The 22,570-nt window shown below is 39.2% G+C and overlaps 1 protein-coding gene across 8 annotated transcripts in view; it reads left to right on the plus strand.

Moving 5' to 3' along the window:
* Positions 1 to 22,570, plus strand: part of LOC105470390 (cilia and flagella associated protein 44) — a 150,139-nt gene that overhangs the window by 111,662 nt on the left and 15,907 nt on the right. For 7 of the 8 annotated variants that reach the window (XM_011722332.2, XM_071092407.1, XM_024789295.2 and 4 more), the window contains 7 exons: positions 2,612 to 3,112; positions 5,486 to 5,689; positions 6,995 to 7,190; positions 17,722 to 17,832; positions 19,680 to 19,810; positions 20,887 to 21,003; positions 21,927 to 22,128. In XM_011722332.2, the coding sequence (XP_011720634.1) occupies positions 2,612 to 3,112; positions 5,486 to 5,689; positions 6,995 to 7,190; positions 17,722 to 17,832; positions 19,680 to 19,810; positions 20,887 to 21,003; positions 21,927 to 22,128 (1,462 nt within the window). Of the gene's footprint in view, positions 1 to 2,611; positions 3,113 to 5,485; positions 5,690 to 6,994; positions 7,191 to 17,721; positions 17,833 to 19,679; positions 19,811 to 20,886; positions 21,004 to 21,926; positions 22,129 to 22,570 lie in introns of those variants that run through there. The other variant, XR_011620348.1, reaches the window with a different exon arrangement.

Here is a 22,570-nt window from a genome sequence, read left to right on the forward strand (position 1 = left end):
CTTAAAATACCATGTTTCAGTACCAGTTTCATGGGTAAGCATTATATTTTGTGGACTTTGAACCTCTGAAATTCAAACAAATCCTCATTGGATTTAGTTTTTTGTTGCCATGGACCACTAAGGACTTAGATTAAAAAGGCCATTATTTAGCCTTTTTTTTTTTTTGTAGGACTTCCAAACTTTTCTAGGCAACTCAATGCTAACAAACTAATATATTTCTTTGTTATTTTGTCTGCATTCCTCCAAACCACTTTCAATCGTCCTGATCATTCTGATCCCCGTTTTCTTATCAAAGTTCCTCTTCCTGCTATATTAATTCCTTAATCACCATTTGGACTGACAAGTGACTTTTTATACTTAAAGGCTTAGAGGTCATCTGAGCTACTACTTTTAGGAGAACTTGATACACGGTAACCTAGTGTGGTTGTGGAGGTTGCACATTTCAAGGCATCACTTTGGAGAGGGTACCAATCACATCACAGATATATTAATAGTATTTTTGAATATTTTATAATTATCTGACAAATGAAAATGAAGTGTCCTGAGGAATGGGTGTCTTTTTCTGTTTCACCAAAGAGATGCATCCCAGTAGCACAAGGGTCCTGGCTTGGCAATTCATATCCACAAATCCGTTTTCATAGCTCATAACTGTGTGTTTCTCATCAAAGTGGACAATTTGGACATTTTAGTAATGACCATTTGGATTGTTTTCCTAGCTGTTCTTCTAAGGTAATTTTTATTTATTCATCATGTTACATCCATCATTGTAGAGAAATGTTCTTATGACCATGATTTATCCAATCTGAAATTTCATACTCTAGTTGAGGAGATGGGCAGGTATGATGTCTTCAACTTAATTGCATTACATTGAAATTTGCTTTGTTAAAATAAAATCACATAGAACACCTTTTTCTACAAGTCAGAAGACTGGAGTTCTGTTTCCATCTCTGCCACTTAATAGCCATGTGAACTTTGCTAAGTCATACAAATCTCCCTAAGCCTTTTATTTCATCTGTAAAAAGAGTATTAATACCAATTAACAACAAGACATGTCTGGTATACCTCATAGGGTTAATTTAATGGCCAAAATCCATAAATGGTCTTTATTGTCATGGTCGAATTGAAAATCATTGAAAAGTATTAAATATTTTTAAAATAGTGTATTGTTCATCTTTTTTCTCAGCCAGTATTTAGGTTTGTGTGGTATTTGTTTGTTTGTTTTGTTTTGTTTTGTTTTGTTTGAGGTGGAGTCTGGCTCTCTTGCCCAGGCTGGAGTGCAGTGGCCAAATCTCAGCTCACTGCAAGCTCCGCCTCCTGGGTTCACGCCATTCTCCTGCCTCAGCCTCCCGAGTAGCTGGGACTACAGGCGCCCGCCACCTCGCCCGGCTAGTTTTTTGTATTTTTTAGTAGAGACGGGGTTTCACTGTGTTAGCCAGGATGGTCTCGATCTCCTGACCTCGTGATCCGCCCATCTCGGCCTCCCAAAGGGCTGGGATCACAGGCTTGATTGAGCCACCGCGCCCGGCTGTGTGGTATTTGTAAAACTAGAAAGAAAGAATTGATGTGTGAAGAGGCTCCTTAAAGAGGTAGGTCGTATAGCCATCAGTGATTTGGGTTCATTCTTGGTGGCCTAATCTGCAATCCATCAGACACTTCAGAGGTGGTTGTCGTTCACCCAACTGTTGGCTTTTGAGTTTAAACCTTAGTGGTTTAAAGGTTTATTTTCAAGTTGCAGAACATATCCTCTATCTTGATATAGTTTTCTGTGTTGCAGATAGTAAATATATATGTGGCTTTTGTAAGACTGCTTGAAGGAGTGACTTTTGATCTTCCTATGAAAAGTAACTCTTCATGGCCTTTGGACAATCTAGTAGCCTAAATGCACACAGAAAGTAGGGTTGCATGTGCTCTCAGGCTCTGGGAATGGCATTTAGACAACACAGACCAGGGAGACAGCTCGTAATGAAAGAGCAATGAGATTATATAGCCCCTGTGCCTGGAAGCAGAGGCACAGCTTGGCTTAGATAAATGGAGAAGGAATGAAGGAAGGATCCTGCAGTCTCTTGGTGTGACATGCTACTGAAATTCAGAATCATGGCCTTGCCTACACAAGGAGTAATGATAATCATGTGGCCAAAATTCAGAATGAAAATAGGCTAACCTGTAGTTTGGGCCTAGGTGGGCAGCCCTAAGTGAGTCTAAGTCCAAGGGATTCAAAGTTCCAGCAGGAAAATGCATTAATCGCCTTCCTGTTCCCTTCCTCCCTGGAGAGAGTATCCAACTTGAATAAGGCTCCAGGAAGGACTTCCATGGAGTGGTAAAGGAGGACAGGGGAACTCAGCCACATAAGCCATCTGGAGGGAACAAATCGTGGGAAGCCAAGAGATACCAGAGGTCACATCTAAACTGTCCTTCCATCTTGGAGGAGCTAAATGGAAAAAATCCTAAATATTAGAGAAAAGGGAAACTTGGTGGTAAAAAGGTATGATCAGATGAATTTTTATCTTGAATTTTTGCTAGGCCTTTCAGCAAGGGAAAAGAGCAGATCGTACTCCATGCAGTTATTTGTCAGACGGTTGTACTGTTGTTTCCTTCCTCTTCTTTTTTTCAGGTCCATGGAAATAAAAGGTACATGAACAAGTGCATTCTCTCTCTTAGAGACCTTAAAGTGGCTGTTGTTGAGGAAATACAGTGCCTGGTACAAGAACTGAAGAACATTCAGTCGACTCTTCACGTATCCAAGCACATACCCATTCCCCAAATTCCTCAGATACACCCGGAAGAAGTTCCAGAAAAGAGATTTCAGTATGATGAAGAAACTCTCCTAAATTTTAAGCAACAGCATATGAAAAGTGACGATGAAAAGTCCCCCGGAGTGGAACAGACAGGGTCTGGAGGCCCAGGTGGAGGATTCCTCAAGCTCTCTTCTGGAAAGGATGGGGATTTGACAACCCGAGATTCAATGTCTAGATCATCAAAGGCATCAACACTCAGCCTGGATATACCAAAGTATATGGAATTTGAAAAAGCAGAGCCAACGGATGTGGAGCTGGAAATTATGAAGAGAGATGAGATTAAACACGTGTACATGCAACAGTATTTGGTCAACAGGGTAAGGGGTGAACCTGTTCCTAGTTAAAGCTGAAAGAAGAGAAGGGAAAAAAATGGGTTGGGTTTTTTATTTATTTTAAATTTCTCTGCATGAACCTTTCCCAAACCCTGACCAACTCACCACTCAGTGATGGCTTGGCTTCTTCCCCATCCTTGGCCTTCTGGAAATCATTGTGCTCTTCCCAGAACTACAGAGCTTTTAAACTTTTGTTTTGTTTTGTTTTGGAAAGCTGGCAAAGAATGAAGGGGAAGCCCATGTTTCAGTTACTTGGCATCCAACTGAAGTCATCGTAAAGGGGAAGTGGAGGAGCAGCTTTTAGATGATGGATGGAACATAGATGATGGATGGAACATAGTTAAGAATTTTCCAGAGAAACAGGGCACCCTCTACTTTTCACACCATCCTTTTTCTCTAATATGTGGTTTGTTCCATTAGTAGAAGTGTTTATGGTGACTACTGGGTTTGAGATTGTTCTGGAGCTGGAATGGCAACTATTTTTATTTCTAGGAAAATCAGGTCCAGACTAGGACCTGTTGGGCAGGATGTTCTTTGAATATGAAGGGAAAAGAACCTTTCTTGGAGAGATAACTCTCTGCTGCCAGCCATATGGATTCCCTTTCCTCAGTGTGTCTTTCCATCTCCACCCAGTGGTGATGCCCTCAATAGCTTTCCAGCCTTATTCTTCACCATTATCTCTTCTTTGTCCAGCCCTGTTTTCTCACTGTTCTTGCCTCTTTTCACTCCACCTTTTTCTCCCACACCATTCTGAGTTTTATATCCGTGCTTTTTCCTTTGCTGTTTCCTTCTACCAGTAATGACTTCCTTCCAGAGTTGAGTCATCAAAGCACGGCTCAGTTCCAAACCCTCTCCAGCATTTTCCGCTCACATTACTTATGCTTTCCTTGTTTCTAAACTCCAGTTGCACCTGTAATAAGCATCTCATGTTTTACACTAATTTTCCTTGCTGTTTCATGGGTATTAGTATTGTCTTGAAAATTAAATTACATAATTCTTGAGCAAAGGGCCACGTATACTTCTTCTGATTCCTCCACATTGTCTAGGACAATGTCAAACATACCATAGATATTCAGTCAAAGGTTTTAATTGATTTAATTGTAACTAATTTATTAATTTAACAAATATTTATTGGATGTTCTATATGCAGGGACACTGATAGATAGGATTAGGGATACAACAATTCCTAAGAAAGACATGTTCTCTGTCTTCACAAAACTTATAGGCTATTGGGGTTGGAGAGAATAAAACAAGTGTAATCCTTACAGACTTGGAGACCTATGTGGTTCAGTTTAAGAATGGTGTTGCACTGAAGAAAATATAGGCCTGCCTCCAAATAAATGCAGTAATAATTCAAGTTTGTTAAACAAGCTTTAAAGGGGAGCCCAGACATATAGTCTATAGCGATAGTTACTTAAAAGTTTAATTTTTTCTTCTCTCTGTTTTTTTTTTTTTTTTTTTTTCAGCTCTCTGAATTTCTCTGGTAGTTTCACTGCTCCAAACCCACAGATCTCTTTCTCTCCTCAGCCCTAGTCTGGGTCCTCACTTATTACAGGCTTTTGACAGTTGAGGCTGCCTATCATGTACAAACTAATTAAAAACATAGAATGGTTTGTCTCTTCCTATTGTTACAGTTTCCTCAGGAGAATCAGCCCTTGGGGCTCTCTCTTGGCCTCTTATTCTCCTTTGTGATACTGGGGGGGAAAGCTTTACCAAAATCAGAACAAAACTGAAGACTTCAAATTAGTAGGACCATAGTGGATTAAAGTCTGAACTAGGACTTGGGATACTTAGGCTCTTATCAGGAAAACTACCTTTGACCTTAATTTCTTCAGTCTTAGAAAAAGATTGAACAGGTTTTTTGTGACTCCATGATTATTTTATGTATTTTAAAATATTTACCGTTCTGTAGGTTTGAAAATTTTCAACATAAGAAGTTGGGAAATGTATTTATTTGTGTTTACTATATAAAAGGGATTGTAGAGATACTGTGGAGAATAAAGAGGAGACAGAAACGCTACCCACTCAGAGAGCTCATAAGCTACACAGTGTACTGTAGAAGGGCATTCTTGATTTATGGCTTAGTCAATGGTGAAGAAATAGCTGAAAGGACTTCTAGTTACACAGTTCCTACCACTTAATAAATTAACTTATGCAAACTTAATGTAATTAATGAATTTATTTTTGTGACTACACACACACACACACACACACACACACACACACACACACACACACAATTCTCCATCCGTAAGGGCATAATAAAAAATGATTTATTACAAACTAGTATTGTTAGATAGTTTAAAAATGCATTCATCTAGTCTTCTAACGTATCCTCAAATATTTTTTCCCTCTCAGGTCAAAGAACTGATTGTCACTTTTGATGCAGAACTCCGTCTCCTTAGACATCAGAAACTGAAACTAGATACTCAGATGAAATTATCTGATCTGCACCATGTCACCTTATTTCAAGAAATACTTCTCCTGAAGAATTTTGAAAAACAGGAGAACATACTCCAAGAGCGTGTTAATTCCTTGGACAAAGAGGAACAGTACATGCAAGTATGAATGGGCGGAAGAATCCTAGCTGGCTCCTCCCTTAGTTACGGAGAAGCTTGATTTCTTTTTATTTTTCTTCTTAACTCAATTCTCCTACTTGTTCTAGCCCTCATCTCTTTCTTGTCTTCTTTCCCCTCCTCCTTTTTCCTGTTATTCCTACCTACTCTCCATCTTTAGTATTCATGGTCAAAGAGAAATGATTTAGATTTTTTAGTAAATTTGGTCTGATATTCTGTAAGGTAAGAGAATAAAATTTTCAAAAGTGAGCCTTTGATTGTGCCAGTCTACTCCAGCCTGGTGAGCTGGGTTCCCTAAAAAACAAAAAAGTAAGCTATGATATAAAATTGAGTTTTGATTTTAAGTTATCCTTATGAAAATAACTGAAAGAGAAGCTGGTAAGTTTCTTAAGTATGATAGCTTCAGTGTAATATATGATTGAATATCATAAGAAATGAGGTTCCATTATTTGTTATATTTGTATATTAACTTTCAGAAAATAAATTTTACTAGCTTTGTTTTAAAAGAAAAAAGATTCTGCTAAATAGATAGTATATGCTACATAGTAACATTCATTTTTAGGTATATTAGCTTCACTAGAAATTATATGTCTTTTTGTTTTAGTTATCATATATCAGTACAAAAAATTCTTTGGTTTTTGAGACTACACATACAAAAATATTAGCTGACATCCACATATTCAATTTAAGGAATTTCAAGGAAAAGTTTCAATTTAATTTAGATTTTGGGGGGATGTTTAGCACTAAAAAAGCTGATTTTCTAATTCTAAACATAACTGATTTTTACAAAGGAATTATAAAATTTTAACCAATAAATTGATGGCTCTGCAAACATCAGAAATATAAACTTCTTTTAAGATGTTTTAAAAAATATATTTGTAAACTGTAACCGGCCGGGCGAGGTGGCTCAAGCCTGTAATCCCAGCACTTTGGGAGGCCGAGGCGGGCGGATCGTGAGGTCAGGAGATGGAGACCATCCTGGCTAATATGGTGAAACCCCCTCTCTACTAAAAATACAAAAAGAAATTAGCCGGGCGTGGTGGCGGGCGCCTGTAGTCCCAGTTGCTCTGGAGGCTGAGGCAGGAGGATGGTGTGAACCCGGGAAGCCGAACTTGCAGTGAGCCGAGATCGCGCCACTGCCCTCCAGCCTGGGCGACAGAGCGAGACTCCGCCTCAAAACAAAAACAAAAACAACAACAAAAAAATGTAACCTTGCATTGTAAAGTACATTGCTCTCTGAACTTGATTTATCAGAAATATTTATCATTTTTTCTTGTTTTTATTCATTTAGTGGAAAATAAATGAAACTCTTAAAGAGATGGAAGAGAAAAAGAATGAAATCACCAAACTCCAGGAGCAAGAAAAGGCACTCTATGCTGGTTTTCAAACAGCCATTGGAGAAAACAATAAATTTGCAAACTTCCTCATGAAGGTCCTAAAGAAGAAGATTAAACGGGTAAAGAAAAAAGAAGTTGAAGGAGATGCTGGTTTGTATTTCTTTCTTGCATACGATCTTATTTTCTCTCATTAACATGAAATAGAGAGGTAACTAAGGGACCTGTTAGATACCCTATTTTTTTTACTATAACATAGACAATGTAGAGACACTCTGGAGGCTAAAGAGAAGACATAAACCTTAAGGTCTTCCAACACCTCGAGTTAATCTGTGTGCATGTTTGTTTGCACATGCGCACACGTGTTTACGTGTATCTGGTATGAGTTAGCATAGTGTAGTTTAAGTTAATAAGCACATCTTTTTATGTGTTTATTTGCCATATGTATATCTTGTTTGGTGAAATGTCTCCTTTTGCCCATGTTTACATAGGATCACTTGCTTTTTTTACTGTTGAGTTTTGAGAGTTCTTTATATATTCTGTATACTAGTCCTGTGTCAGATACGTGGTTTGCAAATATTTTTTCCTAGTGTGTAGCTTGTCTTTTCATTTACTGTAGTATCATTTGTTGAAAATGTTGTCTGTCTTTGACTGAATTGCTTTGATCTTTGTCCAGATCATTTGGGCATCTTTGTGTGGATCTATTTCTAGGTTCTGTATTCTGTTCCATTGATCTATATGTCAATCTTTTCACCAATACGACAGTCTTGATTATTGTAGCTACATGTTGAGCCTTTAAATCGGGAAGACTAACTCCTCCTACTTTATTCTTCTTTTGTAAAATTGTTGTAGCTATTCTAGTTCCTTGATATTTCCATATTTTAGAATAATATTGTTTATATCTGCAAAAAATCTTGTTGGAAATTTCATAGTAATTGTGTTAAAACTGTATATTAATTTAGAGACAACTGGTATCTTTACTTACATTGAGTTTTCCACTAGAAGGTACAATATGCTGTAGTCCCAGCTACTTGGGAGGCTGAGACAGGAGAATGGTGTGAACCCGGGAGGCAGAGCTGGCAGTGAGCCAAGATCACGCCACTGTACTCCAGCCTGGGCAACAGAGCGAGACCCTGTAGATCAAAATCGTATACTAGTTTTCAGTATATAATTCATTTTCATGTTTTGTTAGATTTACACCTATTTCCTTTCTTAGTGATTTTAAATGATACTGTATTTTTAATCTCAGTGTCCTCATGTTCATTGCTACTCATAGATTACATGTTTAGCTGATGTCCTGTAACCTTACTTATTAGTTCTAAGAGGTTTTGATAAATTCCTTGGGAATTTCTATGTAGATGATATTAGGTTGGTGCAAAAGTAATTGTGGGTTTTGCCATTAATAATGGGAAAATAATTTCATCTAATAATTTCATCTGTGAATATAGGCAGTTTTATTTATTTATTTCTGATAAGGATGCCTATTTCATTTTCTTGCCTTATTGCATGGCTAGAACATCCAGTTCTATGATAGTGCTGAGAGCTGACATTCTTACTTTATTTTCAATATTAAGTATAATGTTACTTGTAGGTGTTTTGTAGATACTCTATTAAGTTAAGGAAGTTCCCCTCGGTTCCTCTTTTTCATGAATTTTTTTCATGAATGGGGGTAGAAATTTGTCAGATGCCTGTCTACATTGATTGATGATCATGTGATTTTCTTTTTAGCCTATTAATATGGTTGACTACATTGACTGATTATGGATTATTAAATCAGAATTGCATTTCTGAAATAAACTTTCCTTGGCATAGTGTAAAATTCATTTTATATATTGATTAATTCTATTTGCTAATATTTCATTGAGAAATGTTTTGTCTATATTCATGAAGATCATTTTTCTGTAATTTTCATTTTTTGCACTGCCTTTGTCTGGTTTTAATATCAGGGTAATAAAAACTAGCTTCATAATATGAATCAGAAAATTTTCTTTTCCATTTGATTTTCTGGAAGATCTTGCGTGGAATTGGTGGTAATTATTCTTTAAACACTTTGTAGAATTCACCAGTGAAAGTATTTGAATTTGAAGATTTCTTTTGGGGAGGTTTTAAATTACAAATTCAACTTTCTTAATAGGTATAGGGCTGTTCAAATGTTCAAATGATCTGTTTCTTTTCTTTTTTTTTTTTGAGACAGAGTCTTGCTCTGTCACCAGGCTGAAGTGCAGTGGTGCAATCTCTGCTCACTGCAACCTCCACCTCCCAGATTCAAGTGATTCTTCTGCCTCAGCCTCCTGAATAGCTGGGACTACAGGCACATGCCACCATACCCAGCTAACTTTTTTTTGTATTTTCAGTAGAGACGGGATTTTGCCATATTGGCCAGGACGGTCTTGATCTGCTGACCTCGTGATCCACCTGCCTTGGCCTCCCAAAATGCTGGGATTACAGGCGTGAGCAACTGCACCTAACCCAAATGATCTATTTCATATTGGGTGAATCATGGTAGTTTGTGGTTTTTTTGAGGAATTGGTATATTTCATCTAAGATGCCAAATTAATGCATGAATATCCTTATCTTTTTAGTGTCTACAGGGTCTGTAGTAATATCACCTGTTGCATTCTTTTTTTCTAAAAAAAATTCAGCTTTTATTTTAGATACAGGGGATATATGTACAGGATTGTTACATTGGTATGTTGCACCCAGGTAGTGAGCATAGTACCAAATAGGTAGTTTTTCAGCCAATGCCCCCCTCCTTCTTCCCTCACCACTCTAATAGTCTGCAGTGTCTATTGTTTCCGTGTTTATGTCCATGTGTGCTCAATGTTTTTAGCTCTCACTTATAATTGAAAATTGTAGTATTTGGTTTTCTGTTCCTGCGTGAATTTGCTTAGGATTATCGCCTCCAGCTCCATCCATGTTGCTGCAAAGGTCATGATTTCATTATTTTTTTATGGCTGTGTAATATTCAATGGTGTATATGTGGATTTTCTTTGTCCAGCCCACCATTGATAGGCACCTAGGTTGATTCCATGTCTTTGCTATTGTGTATAGCACTGTGTTATGGTTTGGCTGTGTCCCTACCGAGATCTCATCTTGAATTGTGGTCCCCATAATCCCCACATGTCAAGGGAGGGATCTGATTGGAGGTAATTGAATCATCGGAGTGGTTACCCTTATGCTGCTATTCTCATGATAACGAGTGAGTTCTCATGAGATCTGATGGCTTTATAGGGGGCTTCCCCCCGCCCCTTCACTCTGCACTTCTCCTTCCTGCCACCATGTGGAAAAGGACATGTTTACTTCCTTTTCTACTGTGATTTAAGTTTCCTGAGGCATCCCCAGCCATGCTGAGCTGTGAGTCAATTAAACCTCTTTCCTTTATAAATTACCCAGCCTTGGGTATGTTTTTATTAGCAGTGTGAGAACGGACTAATGCACATGGCAATGAACATGAGTGCATATGTCTTTTTGGTATAATGATCTATTTTCCTTTGTGTATATACCCAGTAATAGGATTGCTGGGTCAAATGGTGGCTCATTTTTAAGTTCTTTGAGAAATCTCCAAACGTTTTCCATAGTGGCTGAACTAATTTACATTCCCACCAATGGTGTATAAGTGCTCCCATTTCTCCGTAGCCTCAGCAGCCTCTTTTTTGACTTTTTAATAATAGTTATTCTGCCTGGTGTGAGATGGTATCTCATTGTGGTTTTCATTTGCACTTCTCTGATGAGAACATGAATCTTTTGTATGGATTTTTATATCTCAAATTCATTAAGTTCTTCTCTAATTATAGTTATTTCTTTTCCTCTTGCTTTATGACCAAGCATGTGGTCAATCTTAGAATATGTTCCGTGTGCAGGTGAGAAGAATGTATCTTCTAAGTTGTTGGATTGAGTGTTCTGTGGATGTGTATTAGGTCCAATTGGTCAAGTGTTGAGTTTAAGTCCAGAGTTTTTTTGTTAGTTTTCTGCCTTGATGAGCTGTCTAATGCTGTCAGTGGGATGTTGAGGTCTTACACTATTATTATGTGGTTGTCTAAGTCTTTTTGTAGGCCAGGAAGAACTTGTTTTATGAATCTGGGTGCTCCAATGTTGGGTGCATATATATTTAGGATAGTTAAGTCTTCCTGTTGGATTGCACTCTTTATCATTATGTGATGCTCTTCATTATCCTTCTTAATTTTTATTGGTTTAAAGTCTGTTTTATCTGATATAAGAATAGCAACTCCTGCTCTTTTTTTGTTTTCCATTTACATGGTAGATCTTTCTCCATCCTTTTACTTTGAGCCGATGGGTATAATTATATCTGAGATGGGCCTCTTGAAGACAACAGATGGTTGGTTCTTGTCTTTTTATCCAGTTTGGCACTCTAACTTTTAAGTGGGGTGTTTAGCTCGTTTACATTCAAGGTTAGTATTGATATGTGTGATTTTGATCCTGTCATCATGATGTTAGCTGGTTGTTATGTAGACTTGATTTTGTAGTTGCTTTATAGTGCCTGTCAGCTGTCTGCTAAAGTGTGTTTTTGTGGTAGCAGGTATTTTTTTTTTTTTTTTTTCTGAGTCCATGTTTAACACTCCCTTAAGGACCTCTTCTAAGACTGGTCTAGTTGAAGCTTATTCCCTCAGCATTTGCTTGCCTGAGAAGGACTTTATTTCTCCTTCACTTATGAAACTTAGTATGGCAGGATGTGAGATTCTTGGTTCAAATTTATTTTCTTTATAAGGACACTGAAAATAGGCCCCCAGTCTCTTCTTGTTTGTAAGATTTCTGCTCAGAGGTCTGCTGCTAGCCTGATGGGGTTCCCTCTGTATGTGACTCGACCCTTCTCTTTAGCTGCCTTTAAGATTTTTTTTCTTTTGCATTGTGCTTGGTGAATCTAATGACCGTGTGCCTTGGGATGGTCATCTTGTATAGTATCTAGCTGGGGTTCTTTGTATTTCTTGAATTTGTATGTCAAACTCTCTAATAAGATTGGGGAAATTTTTGTGGACTATATTCTCAAATATATTTCCCAAGTTGCTTATTCTCCCTCTTTCTCAGGAGTACCAATGAGTCATAGATTTGTTCTCTTTATAGAATCCCATATTTTTTCAGAGATTTGGTTCATTAAATTTTTTTCTTTGTTTTTGTCTGAGTTGACTCAAAGAAGCATTCTTCGAGCTGAGATTCTTTCCTCATCTTAGTCTATTCTGCTGTTAATATTCCAATCATATTATGAAATTGTTGTAGTGGGGTTTTTAGCTCTAGAAGTTTGGTTTTCTTCTTTCTGAAAATGTCTAAAAACTTTAAAAAGTTTGGTTTTCTTCTTTCTTATTTCATCTTTCAGCTCTTGGATCATTTTACCGAATTCCTTGGATTGGGTTTCAACTATCTCCTGAATCTCGATGAGCTTGCCATCCAGATTCCAAATTTTATGTTTGTCATTTCAGTCATTTTAGACTGTTAAGGAAAACAAAAAAACAAAAAAACAATGGTGGCCAGTAGCTGCGTTAATACCCAGCTGCACAGCTCTTTAATATTTCCTTGTGTTTGCAAGTATGCTCTGAAGTAGGGGTGAGGGAGTGGGAGAGATGGCCCACTCACCAGGTCCACTCCTGGGCCTTGGGGGAGCCCCCTCCAATCACTGGCACTGTGCCTGTGTGTGTTTTTGTTGTTGTTGTTGTTGTTTTTGGGTGTTCCAGGCCATGGGGCCCCCTTGCACAAAGACTGTAGCAGGGAGATATGCAACATCCTTTCTGGACTGGCCCTGCAAAGGGAAGAAAGCCCCACTCTCACCCCAGCCCAGGAACCCATGCGTCTCACCCTTCTCAGTACTCTGAGAGTGAGGGCTCCTCCCCAACTCAAGTGCTGGCCATACATCTTGGCTCCATGCTCTGGAGTTGTGCACCATGGCCCTGGAGGTACTGGGATATCTTGAGATTCAGGGTCAGGGTCAGGTTCCAGCTGCACTGGGGGGTCCAATTTGCTCCGCGGTTGCCAGGAAACTGCACCTGAGTCTGGAGGACAGTGGTCCTCTTCTCACAGTTCCACTAAGCAGTGCCCCACTAGGGACTCTGTGTGGGGGCTCTGACCCCACATTTCCCTTCCTCACTGCCCCAGAGGTTCTCCATGACTGCCCCACCCCTGCAGCAAACTTCTGCCTGGGTATCCAGGCATTTCCATACATCCTCTGAAATCTAGGTGGAGGTTCCCAAACCTGAATTCTTGACTTCTGTGCACTCACAGGTTCAGCACCATGTGGAAACTGCCAAGGCATGAGGCTTGCACCCTCTGAAGCCATGGCCCACCTCTATGTTGTTCCCTTTCAGCCATGGCTGGAGCGACTGGAATTCAGGGCACCAAGTCCCTAGGCTGCACACAGCATGTGGACCTTGGACCCTACCCAGAAACCATTTTCTTCTAGGCCTCCAGGCCTGTGATGGGAGGGGCTGTGTGAAGGCCTCTGGCATGCCCTGGAGATACATTCCCTATTGTCTTGGGGATTAACATTCCCCATGACAATGGGGAATTAACATTCCCTAATTTACTTAAGCAAATTTCTGCAGCCAGCTTGAATTTCTCCTCAGAAAATGCAGTTTTCTTTTCTATCACATTGTCAGGCTACAAATTTTCCAAACTTTTATGCTCTGTTTCCCTTTTAAAACTGAATTCCTTTAGGCTGGGCATGGTGGCTCATGCCTGTAATCCCAGCACTTTGGGAGTCTGAGGCGGGCAGATCACGAGGTCAGGTGATTGAGACCATCCTGGCTAACACGGTAAAACCCCATCTCTACTAAAAATACAAAAAAAAAAAAAAAAATTAGACAGGCGTGGTGGTGGGCACCTGTAGTTCCAGCTACTTGGGAGGCTGAGGCAGGAGAATGGTGTGAACCTGGGAGGCAGAGCTTGCAGTGAGCCGAGATCGTGTCACTGCACTCCAGCGTGGGCGACAGAGCGAGACTTGGTCTCAAAAAAAAAAAAACAAGAACAAAACTGAATGCCTTTAACGGTACCCAAGTCACTTCTTGAATGTTTTGTTGCTTAGAAATTTCTTCTGCCAGACACCTTAAATCAGCTCTCTCAAGTTCAAAGTTCCACAAATCTCTAGGGCAGGGGCAAAATGTCCCCAGTCTCTTTGCTAACACATAGCAAAAGTCTCTTTTGCTTCAGTTCCCAACAAGTTTCTCATCTCCATCTGAGACCACCTCAGCCTGGACCTTATTGTCCATATCACTATCAGGCTTTTGGTCAAAGTCATTCAACAAGTCTCTAGGAAGTTCCAAACTTTCCCACATTTTCCTGTCTTCTTCTGAGCCCTCCAAACTGTTCCAACCTCTGCCTGTTACCCAGTTCCAAAGTCGCTTCCATATTTTTGGGTATCTTCAATAGTGCCCTACTCTACTGCTACCAATTTACTGTATTAGTCCATTTTCACACTGCTGACAAAGACATACACAAGACTGAGAAGAAAAAGAGGTTTAATTGGACTTACAGTTTCACATGGCTGGGGAGGCCTCAGAATCATGGCAGGAGGTGAAAGGCACTTCTTATATGGTGATGGCGAGAAACAATGAGAAAGATGCAAAAGCGGAAACCCCTGATAAAACCATCAGATCTCATGAGACTTATTCACTACTATGAGGACAGTATAGGGGAAACCGCCCCCATGATTCAAATTATTTCCCACAGGGTCCCTCCCACAACATGTGGGCATTATGGGAGTATAATTCAAGATGAGATTTCAGTGGGGACACAGAGCCAAACCATATCACTTGGTTATTGTATTTTTCAGTTCTTAAATTTTCACTTAGTTCTTTATAATTTCTATTTATTTGCTGAGGCTTTGAATTTTTTCATTTCCTTTAAGTATGTTCAAATTTTGCTCATGGAAGCATTTTTATCATGGCTGTTTTAAATACTTTATCAGATAATTCTAATATCTCTGTCATCTTAGTGTTGACAGCTATTGGTTTTCTATTTTCACTCAGTTGGAGATTGCATTAGCCCATTCTTGCATTGCTATAAAGAAATACCTGATATTGGGTAAGTTACAAGAAAAGAGGTTTAATTAGCTTATGGTGCCACAGGCTATAAAGGAAGCATGGCAGCACCTGCTTCTGGGGAGGCCTTAGGGAACTTTAACTCACAGCAGAAGCCAAAATAGGAGCAGGCATCTTATGTGGCAGGCACAGGACCAAGAGAGTGAGGGAGGATGCACTACACACCACACTTTTTAAACAACCAGCTCTCATGATGACTCACTCACTCTCACTCACTGTCATGAGAACAGCACTGAGGGGATGGTGCTAAACCATTCAGGGGATTCCTCCCCGATGATCCAGTCACCTCCCAACAGGTCCCTCCTCCAACACTGGGGATTACAGTTCAACATGAGATTTGGTGGGAACACAGATCCAAACCATATCAGATATAAGTGACTTTTAATTGAATCCTAAAAAACTTTCATATTATGAGACTTTGTATCTTATTTAAATTTTCTGTTTTACTCGAATTTCTCAAACACTAATCTGACAAGGAAAGGGATGGGAGTCTCCTTACTATTGATGGAGGTAGAAGTCTATATTCCCCATTCAGACTTCATTGTCACCCAAGGGATGGGGGACCTCTTTGATACTGCTATATATGGGTGTGAGTTCCAGCTCCACGTGTAGTTTCTATGATCAACATGGTGGGGATGGTGAGTACTTATTGATAATGATGAAAGTCCTGACTCTCTATTAATGTTCTTCTGATAACCACCCCTGAGGGGAGAGAGGATGGTACCTTATTACTGACCTTGGGAGTGGAAGTCCAGGCTATCACATGGCCTCCACAGGCATCTTGGTGGTGAGGGTGGGGGCGAGGCTGGTTACCAGCCAGCATGAATAAATGTACTGGCTCCCTACTTGGCCTTCTCTAATATCATCCAGTGGGAGTGTTGGGACACCTAATTACAGCCCTGTGAGGGTAGATGTCTAGCCTCCCCACTTAACCTTTGCTGATTTAGTTGGGGATTGTACCAGAGTTTTTCTGTGGTGTTTGGTTGGAATAGAATAGTTACTGTCTAAAAGTTTTCTCTCCTTCTAGGCTGCCCGTTTCCTGGTCCTTTGGCTAGAGACAGCAAGCTTTTGTTAAGGCTTTCCGTATCTGTAGATCTGTTGGTGTTTCTAGGCTGCCAACTTACTCTTCTCCAAGTCTGAGATAGATGAGGCTAAAAGAATATCCAAGGAACTCACCACAGTGTTGTTCCTCAGGTTCTAAGGCACATAGTTGCTCTACTTTCTTCTCTCCATTTTTTTCAGAGTCTTCTTATGTTTGTTTTGCACATAATGTTTAGCTGTATTTATAAATTGTAAATTGGTGATCTGTAGTTCATAGATGGCCTCAAGGTGTTTTAAAAGAAAGTGGGGCAGGTTGGAGTGGAAAGGTCTACAACCCCTTATCAAAACCCTTGGGGACAGATTTTTTTGTGTGTTCAGAAATATTTCTGAAGATATTATATATGATGTTATAAAGAAATCATTGCTGACATTTATTAAAAACAATAAGGCAGACTTTATTCAGGGGGGCTACTACAATGGGGTTTTGTAGCAGGGAAGAGAGATGGGGCTGAACTCTGAATATAACAAGGACAAGTGGAGATTTATAGCCAAGGAACAGAGTGGGGGTCAGTGGACGGAAAATTACTAAGAAGTAGGGTAATTCTTCACTAGACTGTTTTAATAGGACTTTTTGTGGAGGGCAAGCCAGGTGATAAGGGTTGAGTGATGAGGAATTTCATCAGATATCAAGGGTGGGGAATTGTTTCTAAAGTAACTTGCAGGATTCTTGCTAGAATTGGACTAAATAGGTTAAGGACACAGCTCAAGGTCAGGAACTAGTCAGAAAAAGGACTCAGAGAAGCCTGGCTCAGGTTGGGTCAAAGGAGAAAGTCTTTGTCAACATGATACCACTAGCAAGTTCTGGTACAGAATCCCAAAATCAAACATCTTAGTGCTTTTGCGGCAAAACATGAATATTCATACCAAGTTAAATAAAGACTATAAAGATCATTACTTCATGTCAGATAACTTATGAAAATCTTTTCAGGGCCAGGCCCAGTGGCTCAAGCCTGTAACCCCAGCACTTTGTGAGGCCCGGTTGTACAGATCCCTTGAGCTCAGAATCAGCCTGGGCAACATGGCGAAACCCTGTCTCTACAAAACAAACAAAAAACAAAAATTAGCTGGGCATAATGGTGTGTACCTGTAGTTCAGCTACTCAGAAGGCTGAGGTGGGAGGATTGCTTGAGCCCAGGAGGTGAAGGTTGCAGTGAGCTGAGATTACATCACTGCACTACAGTCTGGGCAACAAAGCCAGATCCTGTCTCAAAAGAAAAAAGAAAAAAAAGAAAAAAGAAAAAAAGGAAAAAAATTTTTTTTTCTGATTTTAGAGCATCTTATGAGTTAGGAATTGTGGGTCTATTTCACTGACTGTGTGTATCTACAGCTTGGCAGCTTGGTCTCAGCACCCTCTGACTTGCAACCGCACAACCTTCTGCAGGCATTTGGGTTTGCGTTCTTTGTGTCCTGAACTATTTTAAACTCTTATATTGAGTTATTTTGCTAGTGACTAACTCATTGAAAAATAGTTTACTTTAAAAATCTAGTATTTAATTGAATATAGAAGCTTCTTTGTTAACAATGCCCTCCTCTTTCTGTAGATGAAGATGAGGAGAGTGAGGAATCAAGTGAAGAAGAATCTAGCTTGGAGAGTGATGAGGATGAGTCTGAATCCGAAGATGAGGTTTTTGATGATTCTATTTGCCCAACAAGTAAGTTAGATAAAACCATGTGTTCTCTGTGAAGTGTGAATATTGATTGGCAATACTGAGAAGGCCCTTTTTTGGTATCTCTGTTCTCTGATAATGAAAAAACAAGGATAGTTAAAAATGTATGAATAGAGTCTAATGAATACCCTTTTTAAAGTATAAGAATATTTATTTATTTATTTATTTATTTATTTATTTATTTATTTAAGACAGAGTTTAGCTCTGTTGCCCAGGCTGGAGTGCAGTGGTGCGATCTCGACTCACTGCAACCTCCACCTCCCAGGTTCAAGCTATTCTCCTGCCTCAGCCTCCCGAGTAGTTGGGACTACAGATGCCCGCCACCACGCCCGCCTAATTTTTTGTATTTTTTTTAGTAGAGATGGGGTTTCGCCATGTTAGCCAGGATGATCTCGATCTCTTGACCTCATGATCCACCCGCCTAAGTCTCCCAAAGTACTGGGATTACAGGCATGAGCCACCGCGCCCAGCTGGGATATTTATTTCTTAATTCAACAATATTCAACTTCTACTATGTGCCAGGCACTTATCTGATGCTAGGGATACATCGAAGTATAAAACAAACTCCTCCATCCTCATGGAGCTTATAGTCTGGTGGAGAAAGACAATAAATATAATAAGTCAATTAAACGGAATCTCAGAGGATGGTACATGCTATGGGAAAAGAAATGAAGGGAGTGCAGGAGTGAGGGTGGAGAGGATCGTTGCTATTTCCAATAGTATGGTCAGGGAAAACGTTAATGAATACTTTTGGGAGCTCTCTGGGTGATTTATTATCTGTTCTCTTAGGCAGCCATTTATGAGTGACAAATAATATGCAGACTATTGACAGTTGATTCAGAATTATAAATTGTGTAGCAAGTTTAATTTTATAGAGAAATGCCAGGCTGTAATTTACATATATATTTTAGAGTAATCTCGTTTTTTGACAAACCTATTCAAATCTTTGTGTTGCAAATCTGTTTTGTAAGGGCGCTTTGACTAGTCTCCTGGAAATGCTTGGCAATTTACATTCACTGTTTTCACTGGTGAAACCCATCTGGAGCAGCCAGACCAGTTTCCTACAGTTTCAATAGATGAACGGTTCAGTAGAGAAAAAAGACGTTTTGGGATCTGTAATTTGTTTTTCTAGACATTTCAAATGAAGTTTTAATTAAATTTTAAAAGTTTAATTTCAGATAAAGTTTTGATCTTGTTTTACTTTTGAATACAGTAGTCTTTAAAAATCATAATATTTACAAGCGAAATAGAGCACACAAACCTTCTAATGCCGACTCATTACTTTTCAGCAGGATAATTAAATGCCTTGAGCAATGACTCAGAGTTAGTGTGGCGATAGCACTAGGGCTAGGTCTAAACTTCCTGAATTCCATTTTAGTATTCCATTTCTACATTCTCTATGACTTGGTAGACAAAGGTGGCTCTTAGTGTGATACTGTGGAAAGAATAGAGAGATAATGCACTTGAATCCCATTCTGTTATGTACCAGTTATGTCACCTCTCTGAGACTTAAGGTATTCACCTATGTATGGGAACAATAGTTTCTGCCTTGCAGGATCTATGAGCCTTGAGTGAGATAATGTACATAGAGGGCTTAGCACAAAGCCTGCTTCAGAGTACTGCTCACAACATCAACACTATTATTATTATTATGGTTATTAACACTACTAATAATTTCAACCTGGAACAATTAAGCCGTAAGTGTCTTAAAAGCCGGCTAGAGCGGATCCATAAATAAACATTGTTGATTCTGAATCTCCAAAGCTCACAGTTTTAGTACTACCGCACTCCATAACAAATGAGGCTGGCTTTTATTTTAATTCTCTTGGCAGATTGTGATGTGGCTCTTTTTGAGCTCACCCTTCAACTTCGAGAGAAAAGGCTGGACATTGAGGAGGCTTTAGTTGAAGAAAAGAAAGTTGTTGATAACCTCAAAAAGGAATATGATACATTGTCAAAAAAAGTATGGCGATCTGTCTACTTATTTATCCTCTCAAAATGCTACACATCCTCCTAGCTACAATATTGCCTTTTCATAGTAATGACAGTATTAGGATTTCTCAGAAAAGAAACATTTCAAATGTTAAGGCCAGGTTTTTTTCTCCCTAAATTGTGGTGGGGGACATTGCTTTTTTGATAATTGGACTTACTTTATCTCAGTCATTGGTCTCCAGACTTTTCTGATGAGTTTACTCTATAAGTGAAAAAAATGAAAATGGAGCCCCTCCCCATACAATAAATGTATATGTATTTATAAATTGTATTTATGAACTATTATATATTTTGTACAGTAGGAAACATCCACAAAAAAACCGAAATTAAATAGAAGGAGATAAAAATAAATAGAAATAGAAATTCTGACATTTTCAATTTATACCCCAATAGATGATTTTTTTTAATCATCTGGGGTGCATGCATCCCATGTTGGAGACCACCAAGCTAAACGTCTGGTATAATATTGATCAATTTCTGCCTTAATCTGCTCACTTTCCCTCTTAGGTACTCTTGTCTAGAGCAACATCACTTAACTTCATTCATGTTCAGAAATATTTTTGATGTATTATTTCTCCTCTCGTGAATAGGAAAGGATTTGGAATACTTTCACGTTTTCTAGGACGTGGAGAATGTGCTTTAGAATACTATAGTTAGCAGTTTCATTGCTTTAAAGCAATGAAATTTGTTGAAGTCATTATGACCAAAAAGACTCCCACCATTCTGTCAAAGACATTCCATGGTGATGGGCTGCTTTTCATGCACAAAATAAAAGGGAGATGAGGACATGTTTTCTGGGCACTTATTCACAAAATTTTATAACTCTGGAGTCATAGAAATGATTGAAAGGGTGACGTGGATCATAACTTGGCAGAAAGAAAATAATATGCATTCCTGAGTTGCAAACTGGGATCATGCACTTAATCACAGTCCAACGAAGCAGATTCTGCTCATACTTTATTTCCTCCCAGGATGTCTTCATTCACCATCTTTAAGTGTATGTTCATTGAGTCTTGTCACCATTTCATGATATGGGGCTTTCCACAGGTGAAAATTGTGGCAACTAATCTGAATGCAGCGGAGGAGGCCCTGGAGGCTTATCAGCGAGAGAAGCAGCAGCGACTGAATGAGCTGCTGGTTGTGATTCCACTCAAGCTCCACCAGGTGATGCATCTGGGGAGGCTGCTCCATCCTGTGTGAGAAGCGTCATCACACCGAAGCTTTTCAGAGAAAGATTCGTGGTTCACTAATGGGAAGAATCGTGGTTCTTTGTTGAGAATTCCACCTGTAGAATGATACCTACACTTGTCTTATCCACTGTCAGATTGCTATAAAAGAGTAACATCAAAACATGCATATTTCCCTATTGCCCATTAGCATTTTGGAAATCAGTCATTTCAAGTCTAGAGAAGCGAGGAGCCTATGATTTAAGAATGGAATGGCTCAGAGGGTGAAATCTTGGCTCTTATACCCATATCACTTGTCACACCATCTTGATCTATACATGGACTAATCATGCTAAAATGACCTTTGCTTAGTCTCTACTCATTGGTGAGGGAGGTCAAGACAAAAGGAAAATATTTTCTCTTTTTTACTTTTCTTGTTCATTTCTATTTGAATTGCAACTTATATTAAATTGCAGGAATACATATCATTAAGAGAAAAGGCTCATTGTATTGTGTTTTGTCAGGTTAAGAGAAAAAGCTGTATTTTAGGAAAACAACAACAACAACAAGATCAGCCTTATGTGTGTTTTGTGTAACCTGACCCAAACTGGATGAGCTCAATGTAGTGGTTTGCCTAGTATGCCAGCCCTGAAATGTTTGTCACATCATTATGCAGTAGATAATAGGCATGATCTGTGTGGGAGGATTTGCTATCCCCACAGAGATGTGATGTGGCTTTCTACCTGACAGCATCTTTCTGTGTTTGCCTGGCCAGTGTTACTCAGTGAGGAAGATGGAGAAGCCCAAAGGCAAGGAGCTAAACAAGGGGCAGAGAAGGAAGTGTGCCTCTTATGCTTTTTGTTGCCATATACAGAATCTGTGTTTTTATCTATTTGCTTTTGATTTGTTTTATGCTTGTAGATAGAGTATGTGGTATTTGGAGAAATACCTAGCGATCTTTCTGGTACTTTGGTCTTCTCTAACCACGCCTTGAGACGGCTGCAAGAACGAATCCGTGAGCTCCAGGAGGAAAATTCCAAGCAGCAAAAACTCAACAAAGAATGGAGAGAGAGACGTAAACAGCTCATCCGAGAAAAGAGAGAAATGACAAAAACCATACATAGTGAGTATCGAAGCCCATGGCCTTGCTAGTAAGGTTTATTGGTAAGAAAGGGAATTATCCAGGCGACTGTCTCCAACAGTGAAAACAGTCATTGCAGACTCAGAACCACTGAGAAGGGAAACAAGAACACCATGGCCTCTCACTACTCACCGTTTCTCCTGATGGCATGAAAAGTTCGCTTTTGTATTTTAAAGGGAGAAATCTTTTGTCATAGAATCATCTTCTCTTTGTGTATGATTAAAATGTAGAATAATACAATAGTAACCCAAGTGCAAGGCTACCCAGCTTAAGAAAGAGAACGCTGAGATACAATTGAAACCCCATCTCTTTCTAATGCGATTCTGCTGCTCCTTCCTCGGGGTTCACCACTAGGTATGCACACACACATATGGATGTGTGCACACACAATATGGAGACCTAACTTGCATATTTTTAATTGTGA

The sequence above is a fragment of the Macaca nemestrina genome, chromosome 2 (genome assembly GCF_043159975.1).
Source record: "Macaca nemestrina isolate mMacNem1 chromosome 2, mMacNem.hap1, whole genome shotgun sequence".
NCBI classification, from domain to species: domain Eukaryota; kingdom Metazoa; phylum Chordata; class Mammalia; order Primates; family Cercopithecidae; genus Macaca; species Macaca nemestrina.